At 49.6% G+C, this 16,531-nt stretch overlaps 1 protein-coding gene across 3 annotated transcripts in view; it reads left to right on the forward strand.

Annotated features, from left to right (window-relative positions):
- The window catches only part of LRRK1 (leucine rich repeat kinase 1), a 101,620-nt gene that overhangs the window by 78,146 nt on the left and 6,943 nt on the right, over positions 1–16,531 (forward strand). For all 3 annotated transcript variants that reach the window (XM_044445016.1, XM_044445017.1, XM_044445018.1), the window contains 8 exons: positions 172–421; positions 2,614–2,780; positions 4,768–4,965; positions 5,594–5,871; positions 9,000–9,194; positions 11,007–11,158; positions 14,326–14,443; positions 16,368–16,484. In XM_044445016.1, the coding sequence (XP_044300951.1) occupies positions 172–421; positions 2,614–2,780; positions 4,768–4,965; positions 5,594–5,871; positions 9,000–9,194; positions 11,007–11,158; positions 14,326–14,443; positions 16,368–16,484 (1,475 nt within the window). The remainder of the gene's footprint in view (positions 1–171; positions 422–2,613; positions 2,781–4,767; positions 4,966–5,593; positions 5,872–8,999; positions 9,195–11,006; positions 11,159–14,325; positions 14,444–16,367; positions 16,485–16,531) is intronic.

Consider the following 16,531-nt stretch of genomic DNA (forward strand, 5'->3'; position numbering starts at 1 on the left):
GCAGGTTTTCCTGCACACACACAGCTCCCGGCAGGGCACTTGACCGCACGTCACACCAACATCTGAGAACAAAGCCACTGGGGCGGGAGCCCCTCGCCTGAGCTGGGAGCCTTCTTCTGAGCTGGGGCTGCCACATGAAAACTTTACTGAATGTTTTTGATGCATTCTCAGCACTCACCGCCACTGAAAGCGACGGGACTCTGCTAATGGAGCAGTATGTCCCCTGCCCGGTCTGTTCCACCCCTAAAACGCAAGAAGAAGAAGAGAGCCAGAAGACGGAAGGCATGCAGTATTTCAACATGGAGGACTGCGTCCTGACAGCAACCGAGCTGGACAGCATCCTCTGCGTTCGTCATCCAGAGGTCCCTGTCCCCTTGCAGGAACTCGTCCCCGAACTTTTCATGACGGATTTTCCTGTCAGGTAATACTGGTGTCCCTTTGCTTCCCTCCCTAGACGTCGTGCATTCTTGGGTAGTCTCCGCTTTCTCTTTCTCCAGTTGTTTTACTTGTTTGTTTGTTTATGCATTCATCTGTATGTGGGTTGGGGTGGGTTGTGCGGTTTTGTTCTCACGTCGGGATACATTTCCTTTTCAGGCGCCAAAAAGGAAATGTATCCCAGCCCAAGAGCAAAGAGCAACTGACCAACTGGGATATACGGTCTGGTGGAAATAAGCCACTTTCACAAACCAGAAGGTTTTGTCTGCAAACTAAAACTCAGAATAATCAACTATCTCTTCTAAAAGTGAAAATCAAAAAACAGCATGTGTTAACTGAAGGGCTTCATTACTGAAGATATATGCACATATATTTATCTAAGCTTCCCACACAAATTCACAGCTGTAAAGACTCAGAATCTCCACCTGTTCAGGTTCACACTCATGGACCTTGCCCAACAAAAAATAAAACTGCATGTCAATATTTATTTTTGTATTACTTAATTTATATCCTGCCTTTTTACCTCTGCAAGAAACATAGAAACATAGAAGCAGAGTGAGTCAGAAGGGGTCTCCCGGGCCATCTAGTCTGACCCGCGGCTCCAGCTGGCTCCGCTCACAACATGCCCACCATGTGCATGTCCAGCCTATCTTTGAAGGATCTCATGGTGCTTTGCATCTTATTTCCCTCCATTTCATCCTCACAACAACCCTGTGAGGTAAGTGAGGCTGAGAGTCCGTGACTGGCCCGAAGTCATCCGGTGAGGTCCATGCCTGAGCAGGGATTAGAACGCAAGTTGGGCCAGTCCCTGTCCTGTGTTCTGACTATATATGCAAACAGTGCTAGACTAAAAAGAGCCTTACATTCCTTTGCAAGTTTACATTTCTGGGAAAGGAAAGGCACTCTGGCAGCCCTATAACCAGAGGTTAATCTGTTTATGGATGGGATCACACAGAGAGCTTAAAAACAGACTAATCAGTATGGTAGCTTGGGGGAAAAAAGAGATGGCCAAATAAAAGGGAACTTGAAATATTTATTCTCCTTTCAAAACAGAGAGAAAGAAGGCAAATGTGAAGGGTACTTTGCAGCCCAGCACAATTTGTCTTGTGTTTTTCGGTCCTTCGCAAACATTTAATATTCTATTCTTACAAGAATGTGTCCTGTTTCTTGTTGGTGAAAGCCAAGCTAAATGGTTGGCACTTTCATGTGGCCTCTCTGTGGCTGCGCTGTACCTCTCCAGACTGCTGATGGGAGGAGTTGCTTGCATGTCCCCGTGATGTTAAACGTGTTGAAGGGAGCATGTAGCCAGTGGGACTAGAAGCCACAGGTAGGCTTCACCTGCATGACTCTGCCCGTGCAAAGTGGTGATCATCAACACATCTCATGGAAGTGAATTCCACATCTGATCGAGACACTGTGTGTCAAAGGCCTTCTTCTTATCTCACTGGAATTTCCTGCCAGTCGCCTTCACAGAATCACATGGCTGCAAGGGGCCTGGAAGGCCATCAGGTCAACCCCCTGCTGAATGCAGGACTCAAGTCTCCCATCTGAAGACTAACCAGGCCTCACACTGCTTAGCTTGTGCAATTAGGCAGGACCAGGTAGCTCAGACTCCAGATGTTTCCTTTCCCACATCTCCATACTGTACAATATTTTGTGCACCTTTCTCCCACCTCTAAGCTGCTCATGGGCTTCCTCTGCAAGAAAAGGCCAGGGAGGAACTTTCTGCTTGAAAAGATTGTGTCCGTAGGTACGGAGAATAGCGTTTATGTTTCTCTAATACAAAGAGCAGAAGAGGCACAACCGAGCTAAGAAAGCATCATGGGAGGCTGGTAATCCCGGGCAAAGGCAAACACGAAAGATGTGGGGGCTGATCCAGCTCAGGACAGCTTGAAGTTCTGTCTTGGCAGGACAGCTCGCTCGCTCGCTCTGTTCAGGAAGATGAGGAGGCGCAGGGGGTGATTTTAAAGCAGCCTCCCCTCTGGCTGGGTGTGCAATGCACATCTGGAGGGCCCCAGGGTGGGCAGGTCTGCCTTCAAACCTCTGCGTCCATTTGACAAGCAACAGGAAATGGCTGATGCTGCCCCTTGAACCCAACTCAGGACAGGATATTCAGCTCAATTCTTCTAAATAAGATTTCTCTGCTTCTCTCTCCATCTCTCTTTTGCACACGGGCAGGTTATTTTTAGAAAATAGCAAGTTGGAATACACTGAAAGTGAAAACAATGTTCTCGGCCAAGGAGGAAGTGGGACGGTTATATATCAGGCACAATATCAAGGAAAACCAGTGGCTGTGAAGCAGTTTCGGATTAAAAAATGCAAGAGTTCTGCGACCTCAGCAACAGGTACAATTCTCTCACCTTGGGACCCTGGGCTTTTTCTTCTTCAGGTTGACATGCAAATCACCTTCTCCCTTTTTACATTCTGGCAACACCTGGTTTAAATACAGTGTTTACACCCAAAGCTAATGCATGTGTAGAGGGGGAGGGAGAAATTTGGTGGATTTTAATTAGGCCTTATGGGAATAGGTACTCTGGAATAAACCCCAGCAGGTCTGAACGAGCTTGCTGCAGCATGAAAGACTGAGAAATGCAGGAAAAGGAGATGTGGACCACGGGCTTGGATCTTATTTCAGTTGGCAGAGCTTGGGCCGAGGGTAAACACAACTGGGCACCTGACAAGAGCCCACGCCCGGCAGGGGCCCATTGGCAGAGCAGCTTCTTTTCAGCACTGCAGCCTGCTTTGTTGCCTGCCTCTCTTGTTGGCCCTGGCAACAGGTGATGGTGAGGGGGAGGAAGAACGATGCCACTGGCCACTTGTCCCCTGGATCTCTGCCTGCCAGGCAAGCAAGGGGCAGCACTGAGGAGGAGCAGCAGCAGCAGCAGCCGCCGCTCCACTTTAAAAGAAGCCAAAGCTTAGCTGCCATTTCCACAGCAGTGGAGCATGCAGGGGGTGAAAGAACTTTCAAGCAAGAAGACACTGTCCATTCTTGTAACACCAAGCATGTTGGAATGGTTTTCTCTTGAATGGACAATCAGGGCCCATGTGCTGTGCACAAGATCTTCCCCTGGTGGAGCTGCAAGCTCGCAAAACTAGGTTCTTGCTGCAGGTCCGCACCGCTGCCATGCTTTTCGGATTCTCCTTGGGAGCATGGCCAGCGATTCTCTCGCGATGAACCACCTGTACTCCCAAGTGTACCAGCACATCACTGACATGGCCCCCCACCTCTAAATCTTTGCATGCTGGACGCCACGTCCACGTCGGCATTCGTGTGTGTGGAGTCTAGTGCTGCCAGGTCAGTTTTGCATTTTGAGGGACACGATGAAAGGTTCCGTCCTGCGTGCTTCCATTTTTTACTTACCTGGAGAACCTACATTGCTTCTTCAGCTGGAAAGGACTCCCAGAGCAGCTGACAAAGTCAGGTCTCTGCCTTGAGGCTTCCAGTCTAAGAGGCAACACAGAAGGAAGGGTGCTGGGGAGGAAGAAGGAAAGAATCATCTCAGGCACTAGTTCTTCACACGGACCAGGCAGGTAGAGGATGGGCCAGAATCCATTTGGTCTCTCAGCTGAGCCACTGAGTGGCCCAGCTGTCCTTCTCTTCTTTGCCCTGCTCCTGCCCGGTGTCTTGCCTGCTGCCGGATGGCAGCTGGTGGACGGAGGAGCCCCACGTCACAGCGGCCCTCTTTCCCCTCACACCATTTCCTGCAGGTTGATGCCTTGGTTGCTGCCCCATGACGGGTTGGCCCAGCCGGCAGGAAGATGCAAACATGTGCTCAGCCAAAACATAGAAATATCCTCAAGCAGAGCTTCAGTCTTTCCAGCTTCAACCTCTTCAGGATCTCAACCTTTTATAAGGGGGAAAAACAGCACAAAAGCCAGAAAGCACCACAAGAAGGGTAGCTGAGGGAAGCAAGGTCCCCTGGGAACTCCCAGAAGGGCAGATTTATCCTATGGGCCTGAAGTGGGCCCCTCTACTCTGGATAGTTATCATTGACCTTTTATTGATTTATTTTTATATCCCGAGTTCTTTCCTCTCACAAGGAACCAAGGTCCTTCACCTCAAATTTATCCTCACCACGGCCCGTGAGGTAGATTAGGCTGGGAGAAAGCCGCTGCCCCAAATTCCCCCAGTGAACTTCACGACTGAGTAGCAACTCATCCCAGGCCACTGCGCTCGCCAGCCACTGCACTGGCTCTTGCCCCGGGCATGAGCTTCCCAGAAGCACCTGCTGGGAGCCAGGCGCCTGGCAAGATGGGCTGCTGGGCTGGCCCTGCTGGGATGCGCGTCCGGGGATGTGCGCCGAGTGACGCGAGTGTGCTTCCTGTGCTTAGACACCATGCTGAGGCACCTGCGAGCCATGGATGCCATGAAGACCTTCTCTGAGTTCCGCCAGGAGGCCAGCATGCTGCACTCACTGCGGCACCCGTGTGTCGTCTCTCTGATCGGGATCAGTATCCACCCGCTCTGCTTCGCCTTGGAACTCGCCCCTCTGGGCAGCCTCACCACTGCACTGTCCGAAAGCGCCAAGGGTAGGAAGGCCCAGGCCTGCTTCTCTGCGGTTTCAGGCTGGGACCGCGGTCCTTTGGAGGCGCTCTTGAGGGGAGGAGGAGCCCGCGGTTCAGTGGTTCCCTCTAGGACGTGCCTGCGGGTGGGGATCCATTGGATCCCCAGATGCCAGTCCACTTTACTGCAGGCCGAAGTCCAAGCTCCTGGCAAGCACGCCCCACGTTTGTGGGGTGCTCACCTGGCACGGAGCCCCACGTGCTCCCCAAGCAGCGTCCCTCTTCCAGCCACGTGCAGCCTCCCCAGAGAGGGCCATGGCTAGCAAAGAAGGCTGGCTGCACAAGGCTCACTGGGAGCAGAGCCTGCGCGACCGCTGGCAGCATCGCTCCTCCAAGCCACATGCAGCGGCTCTTTGTCCGCTGTGCCTGACGCAGGAGAAGATGGGTCACGCAGGTCTCATGACTGGTGCGGACGTCCATGCAGGACGAGGCTGCCAGTTGCACAGCTGTGTTCCGTGAGTGTTCCCGGAGTCCCGCTCAGCCCAGCTCACCTCGTGAGACTGGGCTGAGTGAGGAGGAAGCCTGTCAGAGGCAAGGCCTGTCCCAGCCCCTTCCCCGCCCTCTCACTTATGCCGTCCCCCCCCCCTTCCCGCAGGATCGTGCTTTGTGCCTCTTGGGCACATGCTGACCTTCAAAGTGGCCTACCAGATAGCAGCGGGCCTGGCCTACCTCCACAAAAAAAGCATCATTTTCTGTGACCTGAAGTCCGACAACATTCTGGTGTGGTCCTTAGACGCGAGGGAAAGCGTCAATATCAAGCTGTCTGACTACGGGATTTCTCGGCAGTCCTTTCATGAGGGAGCTCTTGGAGTGGAAGGCACCCCTGGGTATCAAGCACCGGAGATACGACCTCGGATCGTCTATGATGAAAAGGTAAGCCCCAAATAACTCCTTCCTGGCAGACATTAGCACCAGATGGCCAGGGAGCCACTGTGATTCAGCCCGTCTTAGGTACACGAATGGAGCCAGGATGGTTCTGAGACAAAAACCCAGGTGTGAAAACCCCATGCAGCACTTCATGCATGGATCCCTAGCAAGTTTGCTTGGAAGGTCTGAGGATGCCTCCTGTGAATTGGACCATCAGTCCAGCTGGCTCTCAGGGATGTCCAGCGGCTCTTTTCTGTGACTGGACCATTTTAAAGCGGAGATGGCCAGAAACACTGTAAGCTCTCCAGAGATTAAAGTTACCTTTAAAGTTACCTGGTTACCGAAAGGAGCGTCTGCATCCATATATGCCCTCCCTCCCCCTGAGATCGGCAGCAGAGGCCCTTCTCCGGGAACCCTCCGTGGAGGATATTGGGAGGGTGAGTACTTGGAGGAGGGCTTTCTCTGCGGTGGTGCCCAACCTATGGAATGCGCTCCCCAGAGAGGTCCACCTGGCGCCGTCGTTATTTGTTTTTCAGCGCCAGGCCAAGACCTTTTTATTTAAATGCTATTTAAATTGTTAAGGTTTCTTTATTGATTTTAAACTGACCAGGCTGTTTCCACTATTTTATGTATTTTATTTATTCTATGTAATTTTTTTGTATTTATATGTGGGATTTTAATGATTGTAAGCCGCCCCGAGGCTTATGTGAAGAGGGTGGCATATAAGCAGTCTAAATAAATAAATAAATAAAGTAATGGATGGCCTACAAATATCCCAAATAAATTAAAAAAATAAATAAAAACATGCAAAACTTCAGCCGCTGAGCCATATCCCTTCCCAAAGGGGGAACACAGCAAAGTTGCTTCATACAGAATCAAACTGTTTGTCTTTCTAGTTTAGATCTGCACATTCTTCCTTGTGACGCCTCTGTCATTAGTGTTGCCATTGCGCTGAATTTGTATCCCAGCATTTTTTCTCTTGCAAGAAACGCAAGGCAGCTTACACAGTCTTCTTCCTCTCCATTTACTCCACACGACCACCCGATGACCTGGGCTTGCCTGCGAGTCTGTGGCTGACTCAGCGTCACCCAGTGGCCAAGTGGTGACTCGAACCTGGGTCTTCCAGGTCCCCAGTCCAACGTCTCAACCACCACACTGACTCTGCCCAGTGTCAGGTAGAGGGCTTGCTGAGCTCTGCTGTTGGGATAATTTTATTTATTCATTTCTATCCTACCATTTTCCTCATCCAAGAAACCTGAAGTGGCTTACATGATCTTGCGTCTCTTCTGTTTATCATCACAACCCCGTAGGGTGGGGTAGGCTGTGAGTCAGTGACTGGCCCAGGATCACCCAGCGGATGGCGTAGCCCAGTAGCAGCTAGCTAGAGCTGGGGTCTCCCAGGCTGCCGTCAGAGCCTGGGAGACCCCAGAGTCGCGGGCACCTGCAGAAAATCTGCTTTGGATCAAGCTGTGGCCTTAGGTTGCAGCTCGGGGATAGAACACCTGCTTTCCATCCCAAAAGTCCCAGGTGCATTCTCCATCTTCTCCAAGTTAGAACAAGGTAGGAACCCTGCTCGAAACTCTGGCGAGCGACTGCTGCCAGTCTGTCGACAAAACCAGGGTGGGTGGACTGTCCAAGGCAGCTTCCCCTGTTGCTGCATTCTGCTCACTCATGATGCATGGATAAACTTGGCAAGTGTTCAAAAACTTGCCACATGCATTTGAACTCATGTTGAATGGGTGATTTATTTGCAGTATTTCTTTCCCGTTCTACATCGAAACAAAACAGTGAACAATATGTCCCAAACTGCCTCCCACAGGCACAATTCAAGTTCAGTCCTGGGGCATTTAGTCTGGAGATCCAAAAATGTTGGGAACAAACATTTACATTTCCAGATGTTGATCTCTCTCTCTCTCTCTCACACACACACACAGAGAGAGAGAGAGAGAGAGAGAATGGGGGTGGAGAATCTATAATTTTGCGCTCTACAAATGCAGAGACCACACATCAGTGTGCCGCAGGTAATGCAACCACTCAGCTGTTAAATCTCAGGATCAAAAGATGTGGGGATCTGGGTGCAATTTGCTTCTACCTTGTGCCAGTTCAGTGATGTTCAAAGAGCTGTGCTGCTTTACTGGCATTAGTCTAAACTGCACAAAATTGGACTTCTGTATCAGCAAAAACTCGGAACTTGTGTGTTGTGTGGAGTTATATAAATTTGTTCAGATTGAGCAAATAATTGTTTAAGACTGCTTGGAAATCACCACTGTGTGTGTTGTGAGCTCTGCGGGAAGCACCTATTTCCGGTCTAGGCTTGATTCAGTCTTAAGTGGGGATAAAATTCACATCTTGCTTGAAAACAGTCCCTAACCGCCCCGCCCCCACCCACCAGTGTCTTTTGAGTCTGCCTTTAAATGTTTTGTTTGTTGGGTTTGGCCATTTGAAACTTTGGAAATAAAAGGAAAGTGACATGGAAACAAAAAGGAGAATGTGTAGCAGAGCAAGAATTTGAGGGGAGTCTGCTTTGTTAATGAGTGTTGAGAGAAACAATGAACAATAACAAATGTAACCACACTACATGCGAGTCAATTGCTGTACAGACTTTCTGATCACTTCAGATTTCTTTTTGGCACTAGAAAGATGATCTGATTATCACTCATCAGCCTAATAGATCATCCCATAAAGTTCCATGTTTCTTAAGAGGTTGTCCTGTATTCTTCTCAGTATTAGCAAAATTAGGAAGTGAATAGCAAATTCTGCTTTTTTATGTTGTTTTAAAGTGTCCATTTCTAATTGCCTTCTTTGTACCAGGTAGGCCTAGTCAATTTCTCCCTTAGTTCTACATCCCAAATTTTCTGTTTCTCCCTGACAAGGGAAAGTTCATTTGCTGATTTTTAGTTAGTAGCTGTGACAACCTGACTTCTGTCTTGAAAAATGTTGAGAACATTTTGCCTTGTTTTGGTGTGAGGACATAGCTGTTCCAGTTCTGCAGATGGTGTTAGTTCTCATCCTGGACTTTTCCAGTGAAAGCAAATACCTGGGTCCCAAACCTTTCTGCTGGCGACAGTCTCACCACATGGACAGGTGGGTGCCTTGAATGCAACCTCTCGGTAACCAGATGTGCTCTGCCCTAGGTGGACATGTTTTCCTATGGCATGGTGCTTTACGAATTGCTGTCTGGGCAGCGGCCAGTGCTGGGGCAGCATCAGCTCCAAATTGCGAAGAAACTTTCCAAGGGGATCCGTCCTGTCCTGGGCCAGCCAGAAGAGGTGCAGTTCCATCGGATGCAGGTGCTGATGATGGAATGTTGGGACACGAAGCCGGAAAAGGTATGTGGGAGCAGAGGAATTGATGCTGGCACCGGGCCCGTTTTTGACCATTTTCGGACTTGAGGAATCCAAACAGCCCGGCTGGAGCTACACAAAAAAGCCGGACTAGTTTGGGGCTGCACAAGATTTGGGGGCTGCAGGTCCATTGGCAGTTTAAGAAACTGTCCTGGATTCCAGCATGAAATGAACCTGCTGGGGGTGGAAGTGTTGGCCTGCAGCTGCCCACCCTTTTCATTCTCCTAGAAATGCTTCTGAGCCCAGCGTTTCACTGGGAGGCATTCTTAGGGAAAGGAGGCGGGAGCAGGTGGAGGCCCTTCTTTTGCTCTGAGGTGATCCCAGCTGCCAGTACTTTGTTGTTGTTGTTGCTATTTTATTTATTACCTTGACATCACGCCATTTCTACAACAAGGAACTTAGGACAGCTTGCTTAATCCCACCCCCTTCTCCATTTATCCTCCCAACAGCCCTGTGGAGTAGGCTGATCTCAGAGTCAGTGACTGGCCCAAAGCCACTGCGTGAGTCTCGTGGCTAAGCAGGGACTAGAACCCAGATTCCCCGAGTCCCGGGCCAGCGCTCCAGCCATCATGTCCCTGTGGCTCTGCTTTGTTAGCTAAAGGAACTGAGAAATGTAGGCGGGGAGGACACCGTAGTGACTGCCTGGGTGCAGCATGCGGTCCTCGTGGCCTAGCCCACCGACACAAACAATGCCTGCACGGTTCAGCCCACAGCATGGACTGTCCTGGACGAAGCCTTTGGGAGAACATCCAGCAGTCTGGAGTTGTGGCGGGGGCAGAATTGCTCAGGCACTGGGAAGCCACCCTGCAGTCAGCAACTCACAAGGGAGGCGGGAGCAGAGGAGGGGGTGGGGCCACCTGGAGACCACCGAACTGAGCGAGGCTTCCCACCCCTGCAGTGAGGGCCAGTGTGGTGTCGTGGGTAGTGGGCTGGAAAGGGGACTCAGACCACCCGGGTTCGAGTCCCCGCTCAGCCACGGAGCCCACTGGGTGACTCTGGGCCAGTCACGGACTCCTAGCCCAGCCTGCCTCACAGGGCTGTTGTTGTGGGGATAAGATGGAGGCAAGCCCCTTTGAGTTTGCTGTTCCTTGCCAGTTGGGTGCAAATAGAGATCCTGATCGGGGGGTTGTTAGCTACATCTACGCTGCTCCTGTTTCATTTCCTCCAACGAATTTGGGACGGCTCACATGCCTTTTCTTTCTCCCAGTCCCCACTTGTTTTAGCTTCACAATCACACGGTAAGGTAGGGCAGGTTGCGAGAGGGTAACAGGTTCCAGGAAGCAGCTTCGTCCTGAGCCAGGCTCTTGGCCCACCTTTCCCAGGACAGTCAGGTCTGGCCGGCTGCCATTCTCCAGGGTTTCAGGCAGGAATTCTTCCAGCCCCACCTGGAGATGTCAGAGATAGAAGAACTGTGTGCAAGGCCATGTGCCCTATGCGCACAGCTGTGGCCTTTCCCTGCATGCATGCAGAGTCCCTGATGCACACCTGGCCCTCCTGTTCTTCTCAGTGAAAGAGACTATTGTGTGCATGCAAACGGCAGTCCCTGCCTGCAGCCTGCACTGCCCTGTTCGTTTCCTTGCTGGAGTAGAGGGTGCTTCACAGGCAAAAGGTGACCTGCAGTGTGTCCTCGCTCTCTCTCTCTCTCCCTCGCTCTCTCTCTCCCTCGCTCTCTCTCTCTCTCTCACACACACACACAATGTCCTGCACCAAGAAAGCCTACATGTGCACGAATGGCCCCCAGAGCTCAGGGAGAGGGGGACGCCGTGCCTCACTGAGTCTCTCCTCTCTTCCACCCAGCGCCCCTTGGCCACCGCAGTGGTCGGACGGATGAAAGACCCAAGCTTTGCTACGTTCATGTACCTGCTGCCATGCGGAAGACAGTCATCCTTCTTCTGTTCCCAGGGGCAAGAATACACAGTAGTATTCTGGGATGGAAAGGAAGACACCAGGTTTGTGTTTTGCTTCAGTGCAGTGCTTGAGTCTCCTTTGCAGTAAATGAAGCAGTTGCTCAGCACACCTTTAGCTGCATTGCTGCTACGTGCATCTCCATCTCTGTTAGGTTCAGACAGAATGATTTCTCTTACAGTTGTTCACATCACAAATCCTGTGATGTACGTTGCTGGCCGTTCTCATTTTACCGACAGAAAACTAGAACTGAAAGAGACGAATTGAAGATAATGAAGCACAACCCGGTACCCTCCAGAAGTGTTGGACTACAGCCCCCATCATGCAGTAGTCCAGCTTGGAGGACACCAGGCTGGGGAGGGTTCCTGTGGGTTGCACCAGAATGAGAAGGGTCCATTGACGGAGCAAAATGGTCACCTGGACCATCACCGTGATTGGATCGCCATCATTTTAATTGCTGCGCCTGCCACTATTTGCCGAGCCCTTGGCAATTCCATGTCCTGAATTAGGATTGGGTTGAGCGGAGAGTGGAACACCTCGCCTGAGCCCTGCTGGGAAAGCGCAGAGCCTCCGGGGGGCACATCGCAAATGCTCCTAGGACCCATCTGATGAGATGGATGCACGGCGGTAACAGATCATGCCGCAGTTACAGATCGGGTGGTGTGACCAGGTCGAGGGTGGCTGGTGGCTCCTTTGCCCATTAAGTTTTCTTTTTTCCAAAAATTCCCCCACCAGTGGATAGGTAACTGGTTTGTGGTGAGGGCGGGGGCTTAACACCTGGCAACAACAACAACCCCTGAAAAAGCTGTTTTCATCGGTAACGCTCGGTACTGCAGTTGGCAAAGCTGTCTAGCGTTTAGTGCTAAGTTTATGAATGCTCTGTGCTCTTCCCTTCAAGCACAAACAGTATTCTGTTGTGATTCATGGCAAAACAAATCGCAGTATTGTACTGTGATTCCATCTCTCCTTGGAAAGGCACTCCAGAGTGCTGGTTTTAAGGAAAAGTTCTAGCCACATTCATTTCCAATTACTGTGATGGCTTCTTAAGCGAACAAATGCAACACTTGATGTGTCAGTGTGTGCAGCAGCAAGTTTGGGGTGATGTGGGGGGGCACCATGCCGATGTGGCGTGCATGCATCTGGCATTGCGGCTTCTCCAGCCCCTGGGAGCCCGTCCGCTTGGAGGGTTTCGCCGAGAGAGCCAAGTTTACATTTTCACTGCTCACAGCAGAGCGAAACCGCCCAGTGGGGAAGAAGAGAATTAAAACCAGGATTGGAAAATGGAAAAAAATGTTGGATCCTCTGGCACAAGAGCTGCTCTTTGAACAAAAAAAAAAAAAAGGTTCTGGGAAGTTGGCTTCTCCAGCCAAGCCCCCCAGTCTCCCTTGTGCTGACTAGCCTGGAAGTTTGGCAGAAGTACGTAGTGAAATGTGCTTCAATTTAATGTAATTTAATTAATTGCATTTATATCCCACTGTTCCTCCAAGGAGCTCAGGTTGGCAGACAGTTTTTCCCTGCCTCTCTTATACAAAGGAGATTCCTTGGAAGTAGATTAAGCCAAGAGAGAGCTGGGCTGGAGGCTGGATTTCATGGCTCACCAAAGGCACCTGAGCAAGCTTAGCAGGCATGGATTAAGAAGAGCAGCTCTTTTGGATCACTAGCTGGTTGAGGAACAAAGAGTGGAGAGGAGGAATAAAGGGTGGTTCTCCCAGTTCAGAGATGTAAACCGAGGGGCCCCGCAGGGATCTCTGTGGGGCCCGGTGCTTCCCAATTTCCTCATGCATCGCCCTGGAATAAGCAGCGCAGTGGCTGGGAACACACATTCTCTGGGGTGGATAAAACCAAAACGGGATTGTGACTTGCCCTGGAAGGATGGTGGAAAGGGCACCAAAATGGCAAATGCGCTTCAGTGGCAGCAGGGTGCAGTGAAGCACGCTGGGGCAGAAACCCAGAGCTGGTCAGTTACTTGGCACTTTTGCATACCATCTTGTAGCCACATGACTCTAGTCAGTTTTTGTAATGAAGCTACAGGTATGGGGGGGGGGGCGTGAATTAGCAATGACTGCCCCAGAAAGAGATCTTGAGGTTGTGGTACTCAGCACAGAGGAAGCAAACCAGCCCTTGGCTGCTATGAAAGCAACAGAGCTTAGACACAATTAGGAAAGAAACTGAAAATAAGCTGCCAGGATCACACTCCCCGTGTAGAAATCTAAGGTACAACCACACTGGGAATATTGTACACAGTTCTGCTCATGGCATCTAAAAGGGGATATTAAAGGGTTGGGAAGAGTGCAGAAAAATGTCGTTAAAATGATCACAGAGCTGGAGCAACTCCCCTGCGAGGCACAGTTACAGCAGCTGAGCTTACCTAGCTCAGGAAAAAGACAAGGAAAGGGAGCCATGATAGAGATGGGCAGAATTATTCATGCTGTAGAGAGAATGGAGGGGAGACATTTCTCTCTCTCTCTCCTGTATCACCCAGTGGGATCATTCCACAAAGCTCATTAGTGAGAGGTTCAGGACACATCAAAGGAAGGGCCTCTCTCCATAGTTAAACCATGAAACTCCCGTCCACAAGATGTAGCGATCACCACCAATTTGGGTGGCTTTAAAAGGAAAATGGGAGAGGAGGAGGCTCTCAGTGGCTATTCCTCCATGCTTATATATACCAGTGTCCAGGGGACATGAGCTATTGCACTTCCGTCTTACCTGTGGGTTTCTTGTGGACCTCTGGTTGGCTTCAGTGTGCACAGATGCTGGAGCAGGTAGATCCTGGGTCTGATCTTACATGGTATCCTTAGAGGAGTCAAGATCAGCACCTGGCTCTTCCTGGTCAAGTCTAAAAGCGCACCAGACAGACTGCAGCAGCTTTCCCCACCCCGCTGCCCTCCAGATGCATGGGACTGCAACTCCTATTATTCTCAACTCACATGTCCAGCCTGAATGAGAATACTGGGAACTGCAGTCCAACATACCTGGGAACAGCAGACTGAAGAAAACTGGGCTGCAGCTTTCTTCATCTTGGAGAATTTTGCCTACCTTGCAAACCAAGGGAATTAGACCTTTATGGGAAGGTGATTGATGGCTATAACTTGTTGATACCCAATGACATCCCAAACCATAAACAGATGGGATTTATCTCCAGCAACCTTGTTAATGTCAGTTTAGTGCTGCTGCCACTATTAGAATGAGTTCTATTTACTGATTTCAGAAACTACACAGTAGTGAATACAGAGAAAGGTCTCCTAGAAGTTGCCAAGATGAGCTGCCCAGGAATGAAGCTCTGTTGCCAGCTGAAAGTTCAAAGTTCTCTCTGGACTGCCACAGAGGTATTTCTTCTTCCAAGAGTTCCTGTATTACAAGGAGGACGTCTCTTCTCATTGCATGTTCTGGCACCCAGTCTGTTGATGGACGCACGCTGTGATGCCGGGCTGCTAACCGGCAGGATTAATTAGCAGGGCCACAAATCCTTCAGATGGGCCGCTGGACATCTCAGGTGGCTTTTCACCCAGCATGTTGGTCTCCCTTCATGCCCTTGCAGTTTCCAGGAATTGTCAGAATTGGGTTGGAGCTGTTTCTGGGGGCCTCTAAACAGGGCTTGTATGGTGCAACGGCCCTGCCTCATTCACAGACTTTTATGGGAGCCCTCTTCTACTTGTAACCCTCTCTTGTTTTCCCACCATGACTTCTGTCTTTGTTCACCACACAGAACATCCATTCTGGAGGAAAAGGTGTAAGAGATACACAATGCCTTTTAAGTGGGATCCTGCAAATAAGATACAGAGTGATCTTGATAGGTTAGAATGCTGGGCAGAGAGCAACAGAATGAAAATCAATAGGGACAAATGCCAAGTCCTCCTTTTAGGAAAAAGAAACCAAATGAATCACTACAAAATGGAGAACACTTGGCTCAACGATGCTGCAAATGAGAAGGATCTTGGGGTTCTTGTAGATCACAAGCTAAATATGAGCCAACAATGTGATGCAGCTGCAAAAAAAAGGTCAAACGCTATTTTGGACTGCATTAACAGAACTGTCACTTCCAAAATGTGTGAAGTACTAATTTCAGTATACTCAGCACTAGTCAGACCTCAGCTAGTGTACTGTGTCCAGTTCTGAGCACCTAAGTTTTAAAAAGACACAGAATAGCTGGAAAAGATTCAGAGGACCAGAGGAAAAGCCCTATGAGGAAAGATTGAGAGAACTGGGCATGTTCAATCTCAAGAAGAGAAGTCCGAGGGGTGATAGGATAGGCACCCCTCTAAAAGTGCCTGAAATGCTGTCACAAAGAGGATGGGCAAGATCTCTTCTTGTCCATTTCAGAGTGCAGGACATGGAATGGCTGACTTGAGTTAAAAGAAACCAGATTTAGACTAGCTTCCAGGAAGAGTGTCCTCACTGTCAGAGCAGTGCAACATGGAGCCTATTACCTGGGGAAGTTGTGGGTCCTCCTTTGCTAGGGACATTCGGAAAGTGGGATGGTGTAGCTTACTGTCCTGCAACAGCAGGGGGTTGGACCCGAAGGCCTTCCGGCCCCTTCCAACTCTACTATTCTATGGTTCTATGAACGTTGTTACATCTGATTGGTATTGCTAGCTTATGAAGCTGGCCCATAGGAAGCTCTGGCATATTAAGTTATCTTTCTCCTGTGTGTTCCTGCCCGCATGCTAAGATCAACCTTGGGGGCCCATCTCCAGGCATCACCACCCACGGTCATGCAGAGGAGGTCTTGCAAGGAAAGAGCCTTCTTCATCCACAAAATGCCCTTCCTGGGGAGAACTGTCTGTTGTCTTCCCTGTATACAATGAGACACCAGCTAAGACCTTCCTCTTCCAACAAGCATTTAATATTTAATCCGTTGCTGCTGTGATTAATTTTGCTGCTGTCTCAATGCTTTTAATAATTTGTAATGTTTAATATCGTATTACTTGGGTTCAATCATTGTAGACCACTCTGAGGGCATTTGCCAGTTAGGAATTATATAAATCTAATAAATAAAAAATTAAGTCTATGAGGATTCATCAGTCTAAGTGCTTCAAGGGTAGATGATGGAACTTTTAAAGGATAATTTCCCCAAAAATTGCTCCATGGGGATTTGAGAAATGAGGAAACAAGAGGCTTTGCGTTCAACTCTTTCCTGGCTTTGTGTTCTCCATTTTCTTGCAATGTGCTTTCCTCAATTCCTATACTGTGGAAAGAAATCTTATGAACATTATTACTGAAATAGGTTTCTTTTCTTTTGCTCTCACATAGGACCAGAAGATTTATGTGTACAGTTTACAAGGCATGTGTCCCCTGAAGGTTCCACTAAAGGGTGTAGACACTCCATCCATTGTGACCTGTTTCCTTGCTGTACCTGTTGTGAAAAAGGTAAAGCAGAGTTGATATCACAATAAAGCATTTTTTACTTTTGAACG

This window comes from Varanus komodoensis, unplaced genomic scaffold (genome assembly GCF_004798865.1).
Source record: "Varanus komodoensis strain SLA01 unplaced genomic scaffold, ASM479886v1 scaffold46_3, whole genome shotgun sequence".
In the NCBI taxonomy this organism is placed as follows: Eukaryota; Metazoa; Chordata; class Lepidosauria; order Squamata; family Varanidae; genus Varanus; species Varanus komodoensis.